Raw genomic sequence first — 17,536 nt, forward strand, 5'->3', positions numbered from 1 at the left:
AAGTTGATAGAGAAGATATCCAAATGGATGGTGGACGTCACAGGGATGTGCGATCAGGCAGAAGTTATCTAGAGTCAACAAAGCGGCAGCAGGGCCTCTCCTGGCTAACGTTTCCAAATCCAAAATACCCCAGTGACAATCCCTATAATTTTTTATTAATCATTCCAATTACAGGGCATCTTAAGAGTCCTGTATTGTTATTTATCGTCACTACCTCCCCGAGTCGGGAGTGGGTAATTGCCGTGCGCCCCCTCCTTTCCTTCAATTCATTAGTTTAAATATCTTCTCCCACATTTCCGCTCAATCACAATTAAATTTCATGCATTGATCTCCCTTGAATGTGGTCTCCCTTTCTTACGCTCCCTCCCCAGGTTGGAACCCTGATTCGCCGCTAACCGTGATCAACATGGTAGGTGCAGAAAAGAACATCGAAAGTTGATAGAGAAGATATCCAATTGGATCGTGAACATCACGGTGACATGCGACATGGTGGGGCAGTATGTTTGCACACGCCTACATGAACTGACTGATGGTTCTGCCCCTTGCAACTTCTGGGTCTCTAAATTGGCACATGGCCTGAGCTTGCCCTTTATGCCTTGGAGGTGCTGGCCTGCCCTGCATCCAGTGTATTGTCTGAACGTGTTTAGCATGACTGGCGGGGGTTATCACAGGTTATATTTCCCAATGTTTTGGGGCGTACCCTAATTTAAAAAAAAATAAATAAATTTAAAACCAAAAAGCAGTGTAAACTACCTCCTCCTCCTCCACCGCCGCTTCCACCTACACCGCCACATCCACCGCCTTCTCAACTTCTTACTCCATATGGACCTCGTCCTCCTAGATCAAGATTATTATTTTTTATTTTTACGTATTTTATGTTATTTAAAGTAATTTCCCTATCCACATTTGTTTGCAGAGCACTTGCCATGCTCTTAACCACATTTTGATGCCATTTGCAGCCTTCTAGCCCTTTCCATGACATTTTTACAGCCATTTTAGTGCTCAAAAGTTCAGGTCCCCATTGACTTCAATGGGGTTTGGGGTCAAGTTCGGGTCCCGAACTTGAACTTTTTTGTGAAGTTCGGCCAAACCCGTCGAACCCGAACATCCAGGTGTCCACTCAACTCTAGTGTTGACCAATCCTGAGAGTAGGCCATCAATCTCTAAGTACCAAAACACACCTTTAAAGCTGCATTATCAAAACACTGTAGCATAATAGCAAAAAGGTGTGTGCACTACTGTACACTAGCTCAGAAACTTATCTATTTATCAAATTACCAGAAAAGCATCCAGGGACTCATGTAGTCAACAGGAATAAGCATTATGGCTAACCCAAATTTAAATGCTCTTAACAAGAAAATTCAAATGTCTCACCGGGATTCCTGTGCATTCGCCAGAAGGGGACATTCCAGGGATGTTGAACATAGGAGATTTGTATTGGTAGAAGATACATTCACTGTACGTTACTTTATGAGGCCCTGAATTATTTTGTGGTACTGTTTGTCAGTGTGAATTGTGCTTCACACTGTATTTGGTTTATTACTTAAAGGTTTTGGCCCACTAAAAAGACATGCCCTATCCAGGGTATAGGAGATAAGTAATTGGCGGTGGTCCAACCTCTGGTCCCATGCGTATCATAAGAATCGGGACCCAGTGGTCCATTTTGAAAGAAGCGCAGTGCACCTCCATTCATCTTCATGGGACTGCTGAAGATAACTGAACACTTGTACTCGGCTATCTCCAGCAGTCCAATAGAGATGAAAGGTGTGGCAGCATGCATACATGATTGACCTTATATTCGGATAGGGGACATTAGGTTATTGTTTTAATCCTCAGTGGGGGCCCAAGTGGTCTGACCCCTGCTGGTAAGACAGTTACCTTTAATGATGGATTGTAGAGTTTTTAGGGGTATCTGTGAAAAAACGTATTAAAACGTAATGTAAACTAATTTAAATGTCACCCACTTTTTTTTTTACAGGAATACCAAATAGACATATTTTTTGCTCAAACGTGGATTGACAGTCGTCTCAGGTTCAATAGCACCATGAAGATTTTAACTCTCAACAGCAATATGGTTGGATTAATATGGATTCCAGACACTATCTTTCGTAACTCCAAAACTGCAGAAGCTCATTGGATTACAACTCCAAATCAACTTCTACGAATATGGAATGATGGGAAAATTTTGTACACATTAAGGTATGTTGCCATTATTTTTGCATTTTTGTAATTCTGCCACAGTTTTATGAGATTTGATTGTACGCCATTCTCTATGTGGTAAAACAATCTCTTACCATAATTCTCTGGGTCAGTGCAATTACAACGATACCACATTTGTATATTTGTCTTGTGTTTTAATACTGAAGAAAAAAATAAAAACTTTGTAAAAGATTTTTTTTTTATTTTTAGCTCCATATTTTGACCCCCATAACTTTATTATATTTATGTCTATGGAGCTGTGCAAGGGCTTATTTTTAACAGGGTGAGCTGACTTTTTGATTGTTTTTTTATTCAATTTTTGTGGGGAGATGAAGTGAGCAAAAATGGCAAAATGGCTATTTTTTTTTTCATTACACCATTTACTATTTATGTGAGATAAATATTTTTATATTTTATTAGTACAGACTTTTTAGGACAATGCCTGTACTAATGCCTATTATTTTTGTTTCTTAATATTTTTTAAGTCACCCTAGGTGATTATAACAAGTAATCAATAGCTTGTCATTTGTATTCTGTAATGGATTTATATTAATTACAGAATACATCATTCAGTATATTTCAATACAGTTCTGACACCTGCAGGCCTGTATTGGAATATACCAGTGATAGGCATCCAGCCTATCACTATAGGGTAACAGCTTCCTTGATCTGATCCAGAGAAAGCTGTTACTGGAGTGGGAACGCGTGGCTCCTGCATTTTCGCCACTCAGATGCCATGGTCACATTTGACCATGGCACCTTGGGAGTTAAATTTCTGCGATTATTGCCAATCACAGACATTAGCCCTGGGCCTCTGATCTTTGAAACAGCAGAAACATGCAAGCTATAGTCAGGCACCATTTTTAAAGTGACAACTTCCATGTATGTCCCTAATCATTAGTAGGTTAAAGCTGTGTCAGCTCCACCATTTGTAATCCTCCAATAGTGTAAAAACTTCAGCACTCGCTGAATAAAAATACAGTTCTTTATTCAATGTTAAAACATTAAGTACATGGTTGCGTATTGATCTATGCATTTTGGATAAATCTGATCATTCTTAGTCATGGTCATAATGGTTATACAAAAGTGAAGTTAAAATAGTTACGAGTGAACACGTCACATTCCGTTCAACCAGGTTAAAAACATCAAGCCTAATTACTACACTTGTGTTTTCTGTACAAAATATGCAACATATACTGCTGATGGTCAGTCTGAACAGTATTTAATAATTCCTCCTTGTTATTAATAAAAGTACATTAAATAAGTGCATAAATTTAAACCATGCTGAAATCTGCAATTTTAATTTAGAATCCAAATTGCCTTACGGTTATGTACTGTACTTAGTGTTCCCAGTCTCTGCTGTGCACTGGTTTATTTACCTTTTCCACTTCAATGGCCTGGAGATTCCATTTTGTGGTGACATTTGTTGGTAAGGAAGGTACATAGATGACTATTTGGAAAGGGCATCAGCTTTCATACCAGAATTTGTCGATTATATTAACATTAATGATGTAAACCTTAAGTTTATGTATCACATATAATTTAAAGCTATTCCTTTTTTGGATATCAAACTAATGGCAAATAAGGTCAGTGGACAGGTAGTATCAACTTTGCATAGAAAACCTACTTCTGGAAACTCATTTCTATTCGCAGTCAGGTGCCATGTGAGTTAAGCAATAAGAAACTTACCTGTAGGAAAAGATATTCAACATATTCACTAACTAAAGCTCAAGAAAAAGTAGATAGTAAAGACATGAAAATATTATCTATATAACAATAGGGTAAGAGCAGTACAAAAAGAAATGGGGTAGTTTTTAGCACTAGATATAGTATGATTTACTATGCTGTTATAAACATAATTAAGAAATATTGGCCTATACTAATTAAGGATGAAGATCTTCCTCATGTTTTAAAATCTGAATCCCGCTTTGTTTTGAAAAAAGCACTATTGATAGGTAATCAATTATCCCTGAGCTTGTTTTTAATAGCTGGGTCAAATGTTCAAAATCGCACATGGCTAAGTAGTAGAGGCCTATGTAAATATATGCCTAAAACATATCAATTTACATTGTTTAGCACTAATCAGCAATTTCAGATCAAATATTTAAATTGTGGAACATATTATATACAAACCGGATTCCAAAAAAGTTGGGACACTATACAAATCGTGAATAAAAACTTAATGCAATGATGTGGAGGTGCCAACTTCTAATATTTTATTCAGAATAGAACATAAATCACGGAACAAAAGTTTTAACTCAGAAAATGTACCATTTTAAGGGGAAAATATGTTGAATCAGAATTTCATGGTGTCAACAAATCCCCAAAAAGTTGGGACAAGGCCATTTTCACCACTGTGTGGCATCTCCCATTCTTCTTACAACACTCAACAGACGTCTGGGGACCGAGGAGACCAGTTTCTCAAGTTTAGAAATAGGAATGCTCTCCCATTCTTGTCTAATACAGGCCTCTAACTGTTCAATCGTCTTGGGCCTTCTTTGTTGCACCTTCCTCTTTATGATGCGCCAAATGTTCTCTATAGGTGAAAGATCTGGACTGCAGACTGGCCATTTCAGTACCCGGATCCTTCTCCTACGCAGCCATGATGTTGTGATTGATGCAGAATGTGGTCTGGCATTATCTTGTTGAAAAATGCAGGGTCTTCCCTGAAAGAGATGACGTCTGGATGGAAGCATATGTTGTTCTAGAACCTGAATATATTTTTCTGCATTGATGGTGCCTTTCCAGACATGCAAGCTGCCCATGCCACACACACTCATGCAACCCATACCATCAGAGATGCAGGCTTCTGAACTGAGCATTGATAACAACTTGGGTTGTCCTTGTCCTCTTTGGTCCGGATGACATGGCGTCCCAGATTTCCAAAAAGAACTTCGAATCGTGACTCGTCTGACCACAGAACAGTCTTCCATTTTGCCACTCTCCATTTTAAATGATCCCTGGCCCAGTGAAAACGCCTGAGCTTGTGGATCTTGCTTAGAAATGGCTTCCTCTTTGCACTGTAGAGTTTCAGCTGGCAACGGCGGATGGCACGGTGGATTGTGTTCACTGACAATGGTTTCTGGAAGTATTCCTGAGCCCATTCTGTGATTTCCTTTACAGTAGCATTCCTGTTTGTGGTGCAGTGTCGTTTAAGGGCCCGGAGATCACGGGCATCCAGTATGGTTTTACGGCCTTGACCCTTACGCACAGAGATTGTTCCAGATTCTCTGAATCTTCGGATGATGTTATGCACAGTTGATGATGATAGATGCAAAGTCTTTGCAATTTTTCGCTGGGTAACACCTTTCTGATATTGCTCCACTATCTTTCTGCGCAACATTGTGGGAATTGGTGATCCTCTACCCATCTTGGCTTCTGAGAGACACTGCCACTCTGAGAAGCTCTTTTTATACCCAATCATGTTGCCAATTGACCCAATTAGTGTTAATTGGTCTTCCAGCTCTTCGTTATGCTCAAATTTACTTTTTCCAGCCTCTTATTGCTACTTGTCCCAACTTTTTTGGGATTTGTTGACACCGTGAAATTTTGAATCAACGTATTTTTCCTTTAAAATTATACATTTACTCGGATTAAACGTTTGATCTGTCATCTACGTTCTATTACAAATAAAATATTGACATTTGCCATCTCCACATCATTGCATTTAGTTTTTATTCACAATTTGTTTAGTGTCCCAACTTTTTTGGAATCCGGTTTGTATTGTATTAAATATAACAGCTGTAGATTACAATATATAGACTGCACCATAAGACCGGTATGCAAACATATTGCAGAGCATTTATGGGATATTGCTAACCCAAATAAATACAATGTATCTGCCGCTTCCCAAGATTTCACACAGTGTCATGCTGGTAACACTGATAACCTCCAGGTAATTGGAGTGGAGAAAATATATAAACCCGTGGACGACAGCAATTGGGAACACAAAGTACATAACCAGCAGACAAGGGGGATTCTGAATTTAAATTGTAGATTTCTACATAGTTGAAATTTCCACACTGATTTAAAGTAGTTTTATTATTGGTATAGTACTAAGGGTAGTAATTAGGTTTGATGTTTTTAACCTGGGTGAACGAGATGTGATGTGTTTAGTTCTGACTGCTTTAACTTCACTTTTGTATACACATTATGACCTGGCCTAAGGCCTGTTTCACACTGGCATTATTGGTTTCGGCAGGCTGTTCCAGCATTGGAACAGCCTGTCAGATCCGTAACTACTGTGTGCAGTGGTGCGCTGCTAGAAGTCCATCCATCGGGCTCCATTCACTATAATGGGGACTGGCGGCGATCCAGCCACAGCATGGCAAATATGCCAAGAGGTGCCTCTCTGCATATTTGCCATGCTGCGGCCGGATCTCCGCCAATTCCCATTATAGTGAATGGGGCCGGAAGGACTTCTGACAGCGGATGGCTGCACACGGTAGTTACCGATTCGGTAGGCTGTTCCATCAGGGTAACCATTACTAAAACAGGATTAAGGATCCGAAATACATAGGTCAATATGCTACAATGTACCCTACGTGATGTTTTAACGAGATTGAATAAAGAATTGTGCTTTTGTTTTGAGAGTGCTGAAGTTTTTTCACTCTTGGAGGCCTGCAAATGGAGCCAACACAGCCTATTTTTCTTCAGAGCACCACTAATCAAGACCTTTATGGAGTGAGAATGCCAAAGGTGAGCTACACATATTTGTAGTGATGAGCAAGCACCAAAGTGTTCGTGTGTTCGGTCCGAACACATCGCGATATTCGTGCGCTCGGCCGAGCACCCGAGTATAATGGAAGTCAATAGGAGGCGACCAGGCACCCCCTGCTCGGATGAGGGAAGGGTGCCTGGTTCATAGAAAAAGGTCTGAAAGTGATGGAAACACCTCTGAAATCAATCAGGAACAGCAGGGGGACCATGTCTGGATGCATCTTGGACACCAATGTTGCTGCTGGGAACCATGTTGTCCGAGTTGTACGCCACTTTTACAGACTGACAAAAAAAAACGCCCAAAACCCCGGCTCCACAAAAAAAAATCCTTTTTAGAGGGAAAATTGTTAGGAAACATTCTTTCCTGTAGATTAAATTGTATATACAGTGTAAGTGCTGCTAAAAATTACAAGGAAGAAGAGATACAGCCTGTATATCACATAAAGGAGGGCCTCATTCACATGGTGCTACAATTGTTTAGGTAGTGGGACTCCTACACTCATAAAGCCAATGCACTAAGTGAAAGGGCTGCCAAAAATTACAAGGAACTGGCACTACAATGCACCCTTTATTACACATAAAGGAGGGCATCATACACACCCTTTAAAAATTAACATTGATGGCCTGCTGGTGACCCTCAAAAAGATTAGGAGCAAGGGCCTGCTGATCTAAACACTTAAGAAGTTAATTGACCCGGTCAGCACAGGCTACCAAGAAAGAATGACCAATTTCTAATCGTAATGTTCCTTTGGGTTCCAGAGAACGTCACATAGAATAGTTAGCGCAGGGAATGGCAGTCAGCACAGGCTACCAAGAAAGAATTACCAATTTCTAATCGTAACGTTCCTTTGGGTTCCAAAGAACGTCACATCGCAGAGTTAGCGCAGAGAATGGCGGTCAGTACAGGCTACCAAGAAAGAATGACCAATTTCTAATTTTAATGTTCCTTTGGGTTCCAGAGAGCGTCACATAGCAGAGTTAGCGCAGGGAAAGGCGGGCAGCATTTGTTGTCTCTTTACATTATGGAATTGTAGCACAATTACAAGCTGCTATCAGACTATCTTGGAATTCTATTGTATACCCCAAAAAAAGATCTAGGGAAAGTGGCATATACAATGAAAAAAGGGAATACAATTGTAATAACTCCAGGCCCCAAATGTGAAATGGTCTAATATCTCCTGAAAAGGCATCTGCAAAGGAGAGAAGAGAAAATGGAGTCAAGCCTGACATATAAAAAAAAAAAAAAACATTGCCATTTTTACCCCTGTTCCACTATATAAAAACCAGAATCCTGTAAAAATCACCTGCGTGAAAGATTCACCACTGAAGGAAACCAAATTATGTTTCCTTCCAAGTCTGAAACATAGAAAATAATATACCATGTCAGCTGACCCCCCAAAAAATTGTAGGTGAGGGCCTGCAGGTGAGCAGACCATATGAAACATTGGAGGTGAGGGCCTACAGCTGTGCACACCGTATGAAACATTGGAGGTGAGGGCCTACAGGTGAGCGAACCCCATAAAACATTGTATTGAGGGCCTACAGCTGAGCAGACGTATAAAACATTGGAGGTGAGGGCCTACAGCTGAGCATACCGTATGAAACATTGGAGTGAGTGCCTACAGCTGAGAATACCCTATGAAACATTGGAGTGAGGGCCTACATCTGAGCAGACCATATGAAACATTGGAGTGAGGGCCTACAGCTGAGCAGACCGTTTGAAACATTGAAGTGAGAGCCTACAGCTGAGCAGACCGTATGAAACATTGTAGTGAGGGCCTACAGCTAAGCAGACCGTATGAAACATTGTAGTGAGGGCCTAAAGCTGAAAAGACGGTATAAAACATATATATATATATATATATACATATATATATATATAAAAACCAGAATCCTGTAAAAATCACCTGCGCGAAAGATTCACCACTGAAGGAAACTAAATTATGTTTCCTTCCAAGTCTGAAACATAGAAAATATACCATGTTAGCCGACCCCCCCAAAAAATTTTAGGTGAGGGCCTGCAGGTGAGAAGACCGTATGAAATATTGGAGGTGAGGGCCTACAGCTGTGCAGACCGTATGAAACATTGGAGGTGAGGGCCTACAGATGAGCGAACCCCATAAAACATTGTATTGAGGGCCTACAGCTGAGCAGACGTATGAAACATTGGAGGTGAGGGCCTACAGCTGTGCACACCGTATGAAACATTGGAGGTGAGGGCCTACAGGTGAGCGAACCCCATAAAACATTGTATTGAGGGCCTACAGCTGAGCAGACGTATAAAACATTGGAGGTGAGGGCCTACAGCTGAGCATACCGTATGAAACATTGGAGTGAGTGCCTACAGCTGAGAATACCCTATGAAACATTGGAGTGAGGGCCTACATCTGAGCAGACCGTATGAAACATTGGAGTGAGGGCCTACAGCTGAGCAGACCGTTTGAAACATTGAAGTGAGGGCCTACAGCTGAGCAGACCGTATGAAACATTGTAGTGAGGGCCTACAGCTAAGCAGACCGTATGAAACATTGTAGTGAGGGCCTAAAGCTGAAAAGACGGTATAAAACATATATATATATATATATATATATATATACATATATATATATATAAAAACCAGAATCCTGTAAAAATCACCTGCGCGAAAGATTCACCACTGAAGGAAACTAAATTATGTTTCCTTCCAAGTCTGAAACATAGAAAATATACCATGTTAGCCGACCCCCCCAAAATTTTTTAGGTGAGGGCCTGCAGGTGAGAAGACCGTATGAAATATTGGAGGTGAGGGCCTACAGCTGTGCAGACCGTATGAAACATTGGAGGTGAGGGCCTACAGATGAGCGAACCCCATAAAACATTGTATTGAGGGCCTACAGCTGAGCAGACGTATGAAACATTGGAGGTGAGGGCCTACAGCTGAGCAGACCGTATGAAACATTGGAGGTGAGGGCCTACAGCTGAGAAGACCGTATGAAACATTGGAGTGAGGGCCTACAGCTGAGCAGACCGTATGAAACATTGTATTGATGGCCTACAGCTGAGTAGACCGTATGAAACATTGTAGGTTAGAGCCTACAGCTGAGCAGACCGTATGAAACATTGGAGGTGAGGGCCTAGAGTTGAGCAGACCATATGAAACATTGGAGGTGAGGGCCTACAGGTGAGCATACCATATGAAACATTGTAGTGAGTGCCTACAGCTGAGCAGACCGTATGAAACATTGGAGTGAGGGCCTACAGCTGACCATCTTGGAATTCTATTATATACCCCCAAAAAAGATCTAAGGAAAGTGGCTCATACAATGAAAAAAAGGAATACAATTGTAATTCCTCCAGGCCCCAAATGTAAAAGGGTCTAATATCTCCTGAAAAGGAATCTGCAAAGGAGAGAGGAGAAAATGGAGTCAAGCCTGACATATTTAAAAAAAAAAACATTGCCATTTTTACCCCTGTTCCACTATATAAAAACCAGAATCCTGTAAAAATCACCTGCGTGAAAGATTCACCACTGAAGGAAACCAAATTATGTTTCCTTCCAAGTCTGAAACATAGAAAATAATATACCACAAAAATTGTAGGTGAGGGCCTGCAGGTGAGCGAACCCCATAAAACATTGTATTGAGGGACTACAGCTGAGCAGACGTATAAAACCATGGAGGTGAGGGCTTACAGCTGAGCAGACTGTATGAAACTTTGGAGGTGAGGGCCTACAGGTGAGCGAACCCCATCAAACATTGTAGTGAGGGCCTACAGCTGAGCAGAGGTATGAAAAACATTGGAGGTGAGGGCCTACAGGTGAGCGAACCCCATAAAACATTGTATTGAGGGCCTACAGCTGAGCAGACGTATGAAACCATGGAGGTGAGGGCCTACAGCTGAGCAGACTGTATGAAACTTTGGAGGTGAGGGCCTACAGGTGAGCGAACCCCATTAAAAATTGTAGTGAGGGCCTACTGCTGAGTAGACGTATGAAACATTGGAGGTGAGGGCCTACAGCTGAGCATACCGTATGAAACATTGGAGTGAGGGCCTACAGCTGAGCATACCTTATGAAACATTGGAGTGAGGGCCTACAGCTGAACAGACCGTATGAAACATTGTAGTGAGGGCCTACAGCTGAGCAGACCGTATGAAACATTGTAGTGAGGGCCTAAAGCTGAGTAGACCGTATAAAACATTGGAGGTTAGGGCCTACAGCTGAGCAGACCGTATGAAACAATGGAGTGAGGGCCTACAGCTGAGCAGACCATATGAAACATTGTAGTGAGAGCCTACAGCTGAGCAGACCGTATAAAACATTGGAGTGAGGGCCTATAGCTGAGCATACCATATGAAACATTGGAGTGAGGGCCTACAGCTGAGCAGACCGTATGAAACATTGTAGTGACGGCCTACAGCTGAGCAGACCGTATAAAACATTGGAGTGAGGGCCTACAGCTGAGCATACCATATGAAACATTGGAGTGAGGGCCTACAGCTGAGCAGACCGTATGAAACATTGGAGTGAGGGCCTACAGCTGAGCATACCATATGAAACATTGGAGTGAGGGCATATATTCTGTATAGAACAGGAGGAGGATGAGTAAAACAAAATTCAAACATATACCCTTTTTTGGAGGTGAAAAGGGTGCATCTGAATTTTGTGGATTGAGTACATTGTAAAGCATACACTTATAATGCGTGTTTGTTCCTAATTAGCTCAGCGTTCCTCTGGTGGAGTGGAGAAGTCAGGGGCAATCCAGGCCTTGTTCATTTTTATCTGAGTCAACCTGTCAGCATTGCCAGTGGAGAAGCGGATACGCTCATCTGTTATGAGGCCACCAGCAGCACTAAATACACGCTCAGACAAAACGCTGGCGGCAGGGCAGGCCAACACCTCCAAGGCGTAGAGCGCAAGTTCGTGCCACGTGTCCCAGTAGTTGTAAGGCACTGAGGGATCATTTAGGACGCTGACACGATCTGCTATGTATTCCTTCACCATTTTCCAAAACTTTTCCCTCCTTGTACCACTAGGCCGTGCTTCAGGGTGAGGTTGCTGGCGGGGTGTCATGAAAGTGTCCCATGCCTCGGAGAGTGTTGCCCTGCCTTTGTTGGAACTGCTGTATGTTCCCATTGTCTCTCTTCCCCGGTTGCCTAAGGAAGTACGGACCCTGCCGCCAGCGTTGTCAGATGGAAAATTCTGGAGCAATCTCTTAACAAGTACCTTCTGGTATTGCACCATTTTACTCGTCCTCTCCACCACAGGAATGAGATGAAAAGTTTTCTTTGTAGCGGGGGTCGAGAAGGGTGAACACCCAGTAATCCGTGTTATCTAAAATGCATATAATGCGAGGGCCGGTGGGTAAGGCAGCCTAACATGAATTCAGCCATGTGTGACATCGTACCAACAGGCAAGATGTCGACATCAGGATGACTCTCCATCTCCTCTTCCTCTTCCTCCTCCTCTTGGGCCCATCCACGCTGAACAGATGGAATTAAAGTTTCATGGGTACTAGCCTCAATAGCAGAGGCAACAGTCTCCATCTCCTCCTCCTCTTCACGGTCCAATTCGTGCTGAGAAGACGAACTGTGGGTGGTCTGGGTATCACACTGTGAGATGTCCTCCCCCAGTTCCTCGCCCACATTCAGAGTGTCGTCCTTAATTGTGAGCAGCGATCGTTTGAGTAGACACAGTAGTGGGATGGTACGCCGAAAATAGAGTTATCGCCACTAACCATCTATGTGGATTCTTCAAAGTTTTTTAAAACCTCACACAGGTCTGACATCAATGCCCACTCCTCGCTTGTGAATAGTGGCAGTTGACTTGAGAGGCGACGACCATGTTGCAGCTGGTATTCCACAACAGCCTTCTGCTGCTCACAAAGCCTGGCCAACATATAGAACGTAGAGTTCCAGCGCGTGCTCACATCGCACAACAGTCGGTGAGCTGGAAGCCGCAAGCGCTGCTGCAGCGTGGACAGGCTGGCTGAAGCTGTGGAGGACTTGCAGAAATGGGCACACATGCGGCACGCCTTCACTAGTATCTCTGGCAAATTGGGGTATGTTTTGATAAACCACTGAACCACCAAGTTTAAGACGTGGGCTAGGCATGGGATGTGTGTCAGGTTGCCGAGCTCCAAAGCCGCCACCAAGTTATGGCCATTGTCAGACACAACCATGCCTGGTTGTAGGTTGAGTGGAGAGAGCCACAGATCGGTCTGGTCCCTTATACCCTGCCAAAGCTCTGCGGCGGTGTGCTGTTTGTCCCCTAAGCAGATCAGCTTCAGCACGGCCTGTTGACGCTTACCGACAGCAGTGCTACACTGCTTCCAGCTAGCGTCTGATGGCTGCTGGAGGTGGAAGTTGCCCCGGGCGCCAAATTGTAGGGGGTGCCAGGCAGAAGGCAGTAAAATGAGGGTGATGGAAGCCTATGGCTCCCATCCCCTCCGTTCCGCCTGGCCTGAAGCTTTAAGACGCAGTAGAGCGGCGCAGGAGTCTAGGAGATCGCGATTATATCACAGTGACCTCCTGCGCCGGGTCTCGCGAGATGACGCGATGACATGATGACGCGGCGCAGGAGGGCAGGGTGATGTGTTCCTGACCGCCTGCGCCGGGACGCCCAAGCAAAGACTACAAGAGGTGATTAAGAGAGGTGAGTATTTTATTTTATTTTTTATGTAAGTACTGGGGGCCATACTGGGGGCACTATGGAGGTGGGCAGAAGAGATACAAAAGGAGGCCAGTATATATTTAAAGAATGGGCACCGTTTTATATTATACAGAGGGGCCATGATACATTATACAGGGGGCCATTATATATTATAGTTATACAGTGGGGCCATAATATATAATAATTATACATGGGGGCCATTATATATTATAGTTATACAGAGGGGCCATTCAATATAATAATTATACAAGGGGGCCATCATATATTATACATAGGGGCCATTATATATTATAATTATACAGAGGGGCTATTATATATTATAATTATACAGAGGGGCTATTAATAATGGGCCCTCTGAATAATTTGAATATATAATGGCCCCCCTGTATAATTATTATATATTATGGCCTCACTGTATAACTATAATATATGGTTATACAGTGGGGCCATAATATATAATAATTATACAGGGGGGCCATTATACACTGCTCAAAAAAATAAAGGGAACACTTAAACAACACAATGTAACTCCAACTCAATCACACTTCCGTGAAATCAAACTGTCCACTTAGGAAGCAACACTGAGTGACAATCAATTTCACATGCTGTTGTGCAAATGGGATAGACAACAGGTGGAAATTATAGGCAATTAGCAAGACACCCCCAATAAAAGAGTGGTTCTGCAGGTGGTGACCACAGACCACTTCTCAGTTCCTATGCTTCCTGGCTGATGTTTTGGTCACTTTTGAATGCTGGCGGTGCTTTCACTCTAGTGGTAGCATGAGACGGAGTCTACAACCCACACAAGTGGCTCAGGTAGTGCAGCTTATCCAGGATGGCACATCAATGCGAGCTGTGGCAAGAAGGTTTGCTGTGTCTGTCAGCGTAGTTTCCAGAGCATGGAGGCGCTACCAGGAGACAGGCCAGTACATCAGGAGGCGTGGAGGAGGCCGTAGGAGGGCAACAACCCAGCAGCAGGACCGCTACCTCCGCCTTTGTGCAAGGAGGAACAGGAGGAGCACTGCCAGAGCCCTGCAAAATAACCTCCAGCAGGCCACAAATGTGCATGTGTCTGCTCAAACGGTCATAAACAGACTCCATGAGGGTGATATGAGGGTCCGACGTCCACAGGTGGGGGTTGTGCTTACAGCCCAACACCGTGCAGGATGTTTGGCATTTGCCAGAGAACACCAAGATTGGCAAATTCGCTACTGGCACCCTGTGCTCTTCACAGATGAAAGCAGGTTCACACTGAGCACATGTGACAGACGTGACAGAGTCTTGAGACGCCATGGAGAAGGTTCTGCTGCCTGCAACATCCTCCAGCATGACCGGTTTGGCATTGGGTCAGTAATGGTGTGGGGTGGCATTTCTTTGGAGGGCCGCACAGCCCTCCATGTGCTCGCCAAAGGTAGCCTGACTGCCATTAGGTACCGAGATGAGATCCTCAGATCCCTTGTGAGACCATATGCTGGTGCGGTTGGCCCTGGGTTCCTCCCAATGCAAGACAATGCTAGACCTCATGTGGCTGGAATGTGTCAGCAGTTCCTGCAAGACGAAGGCATTGATGCTATGGACTGGCCCGCCCGTTCCCCAGACCTGAATCCAATTGAGCATATCTGGGACATCATGTCTCACTCTATCCACCAACGTCACGTTGCACCACAGACTGTCTAGGAGTTGGCAGATGCTTTAGTCCAGGTCTGGGAGGAGATCCCTCAGGAGACCGTCCGCCACCTCATCAGGAGCATGCACAGGCGTTGTAGGGAGGTCATACAGGCACGTGGAGGCCACACACACTACTGAGCCTCATTTTGACTTGTTTTAAGGACATTACATCAAAGTTGGATCAGCCTGTAGTGTGTTTTTCCACTTTAATTTTGAGTGTGACTCCAAATCCAGACCTCCATGGGTTAAAAAATTTGATTTCCATTTTTTTATTTTTGTGTGATTTTGTTGTCAGCACATTCAACTATGTAAAGAACAAAGTATTTCAGAAGAATATTTAATTAATTCAGATCTAGGATGTGTTATTTTTGTGTTCCCTTTATTTTTTTGAGCAGTGTATATTAGAATTATACAGAGGGCCCATTATTAATAGCCTCTCTTTATAATTATAATATATAATGGCCCCTATGTATAATATATAATGGCTCCTTTGTAGAATTATTATTTATTATGACCCCTCTGTATAACTATAATATATAATGGCCCCCCTGTATATTATATATAGTGACCCCTCTGTAATATTAGGATATATAATGGCCCCCTCTGTATTTTTATTATATATATAATGCCCCTCTGTATAATTATTATATATAATGACCCCTCTGTAATATTAGGATATATAATGTACCCTCTGTATAATTACTATATATAATGACCCCCCTGTATTATTATAATATATAATGGCCCCCTCTATATTATTAGGATATATAATGGCCCATTATATATCCTAATATTACAGAGGGGCCATTATACAGAGTGGGACATTATATATATTAATAATAACTAATATTAATAAAACTCTGCAGAGATGAGACGCGGCTGAAAGGTGTCATGGCAGTCTCATCTCCAAATGAAGACGCTAAGGAAAGTCTACATCACAGGAGATGTCACTGGATGGATGAGGTATGTGGTGCTGTATTATACTGTATATTTTGTAGTGATGTATGTAATATCCAAACACATATTTGTTTCATGGTAGGGTTGGATTGAGAATTTGGCCCACCCTGCTGCATCCTGGCCCCAGACATCAGGTCACACTGTGCGTGTTCTGAATTCTGTGGCCTTATACCCATCTACTACATTATCTGTACTTAGAGAGTTGTCACCATGTTATTTGTGGTGTTATATAGGACTACTACATTATCTGTAAAAGGGGCGTGTCCACAGGTTGGGCTGGGGGAGGGGCGCAAAACATGGCTTGCCCCGGGTGCTGGCAACCCACGCTACGCCACTGCACTGCGATAAACGGTTTCTGCAGCAGACAACAAAACTGGGTGCTGTTTTCACTGATATTCTTCCTATCTAAGCCCCTAATACACAGAAGGTATTGCACAGATGTCTGAAGTCACTGCAGACACCGTCTATTAAGATAGCCAATGAAGCGATTTTTTTTGTAAATAAAAAAATAAAAAATAAAAAAGTGCAAATCTGCACTTTAAATGGCTTCCAACACACACAGTAGTCCTTAAAAGGACTTTGAAATGTGTTTAAAATAAGTAATTTGCAATCAAATTCTCTCTACATTCTCTGTCCCTTCCTAACAGCAGCTCTCCCTGACTCGCAATGAGCCGAACTCACGTGACCGGGCGCTATATAGCAACCAATGACATGTTCCGGCCAGCCAATCACTGTAATGCCAGTAGAAAACATGGCTAATGGCATTACAGTTATGACAATACTTACCAGCATGTTTATTGGCTGCTTAGAAGGCGCCAAACGTGCGGGGAGCAGACTCTAGCATGGCGCTCGAGCACATGTGGTACTCGGCCGAGCTCTTGGATCTGCCGAGCATAGCGATGCTCGAGCCGAACCGGTACTCGGCCGAGCATGTTCACTCATCACAAATGCCCTCTTATTGGAATGATTAATAACAAATTATAGGGAATGTCACTGGGGTATTTTGGATTTGGAAACGTTAGCCAGGAGAGGCGCTGCTGACGCTTTGTTGACTCTAGATAACTTCTGCCTGATCGCACGTCCCTGTGACATCCACCATCCATTTGGATATCTTCTCTATCAACTTTCGATGTTCTTTTCTGAGCCTACCATGTTGATCACGGTTATCGGCGAATCAGGGTTCCACGCCGGAGAGGGAGCGTAAGAAAGGCAGACCTCATCCAACGGAGGTCAATGGCTGCAATGGGATGAAGAGGAAATGTGGGACAAGTTATTAAAGCAGAAGGATCGAATGAAAGGGCCAATTAAAGACGAATTTTACAAATTTAAGTCCCTGTCACCTAT

General features: G+C 43.0%; 1 protein-coding gene across 3 annotated transcripts in view; it reads left to right on the forward strand.

Moving 5' to 3' along the window:
• Window positions 1-17,536, forward strand: part of GABRG3 (gamma-aminobutyric acid type A receptor subunit gamma3) — a 1,146,914-nt gene that overhangs the window by 545,922 nt on the left and 583,456 nt on the right. For all 3 annotated transcript variants that reach the window (XM_040425132.1, XM_040425130.1, XM_040425131.1), the window contains exon 4: window positions 1,979-2,199. In XM_040425132.1, coding sequence (XP_040281066.1) covers window positions 1,979-2,199 — 221 coding nt within the window. The remainder of the gene's footprint in view (window positions 1-1,978; window positions 2,200-17,536) is intronic.

Source organism: Bufo bufo, chromosome 3, assembly GCF_905171765.1.
Source record: "Bufo bufo chromosome 3, aBufBuf1.1, whole genome shotgun sequence".
Taxonomy (NCBI): Eukaryota; Metazoa; Chordata; class Amphibia; order Anura; family Bufonidae; genus Bufo; species Bufo bufo.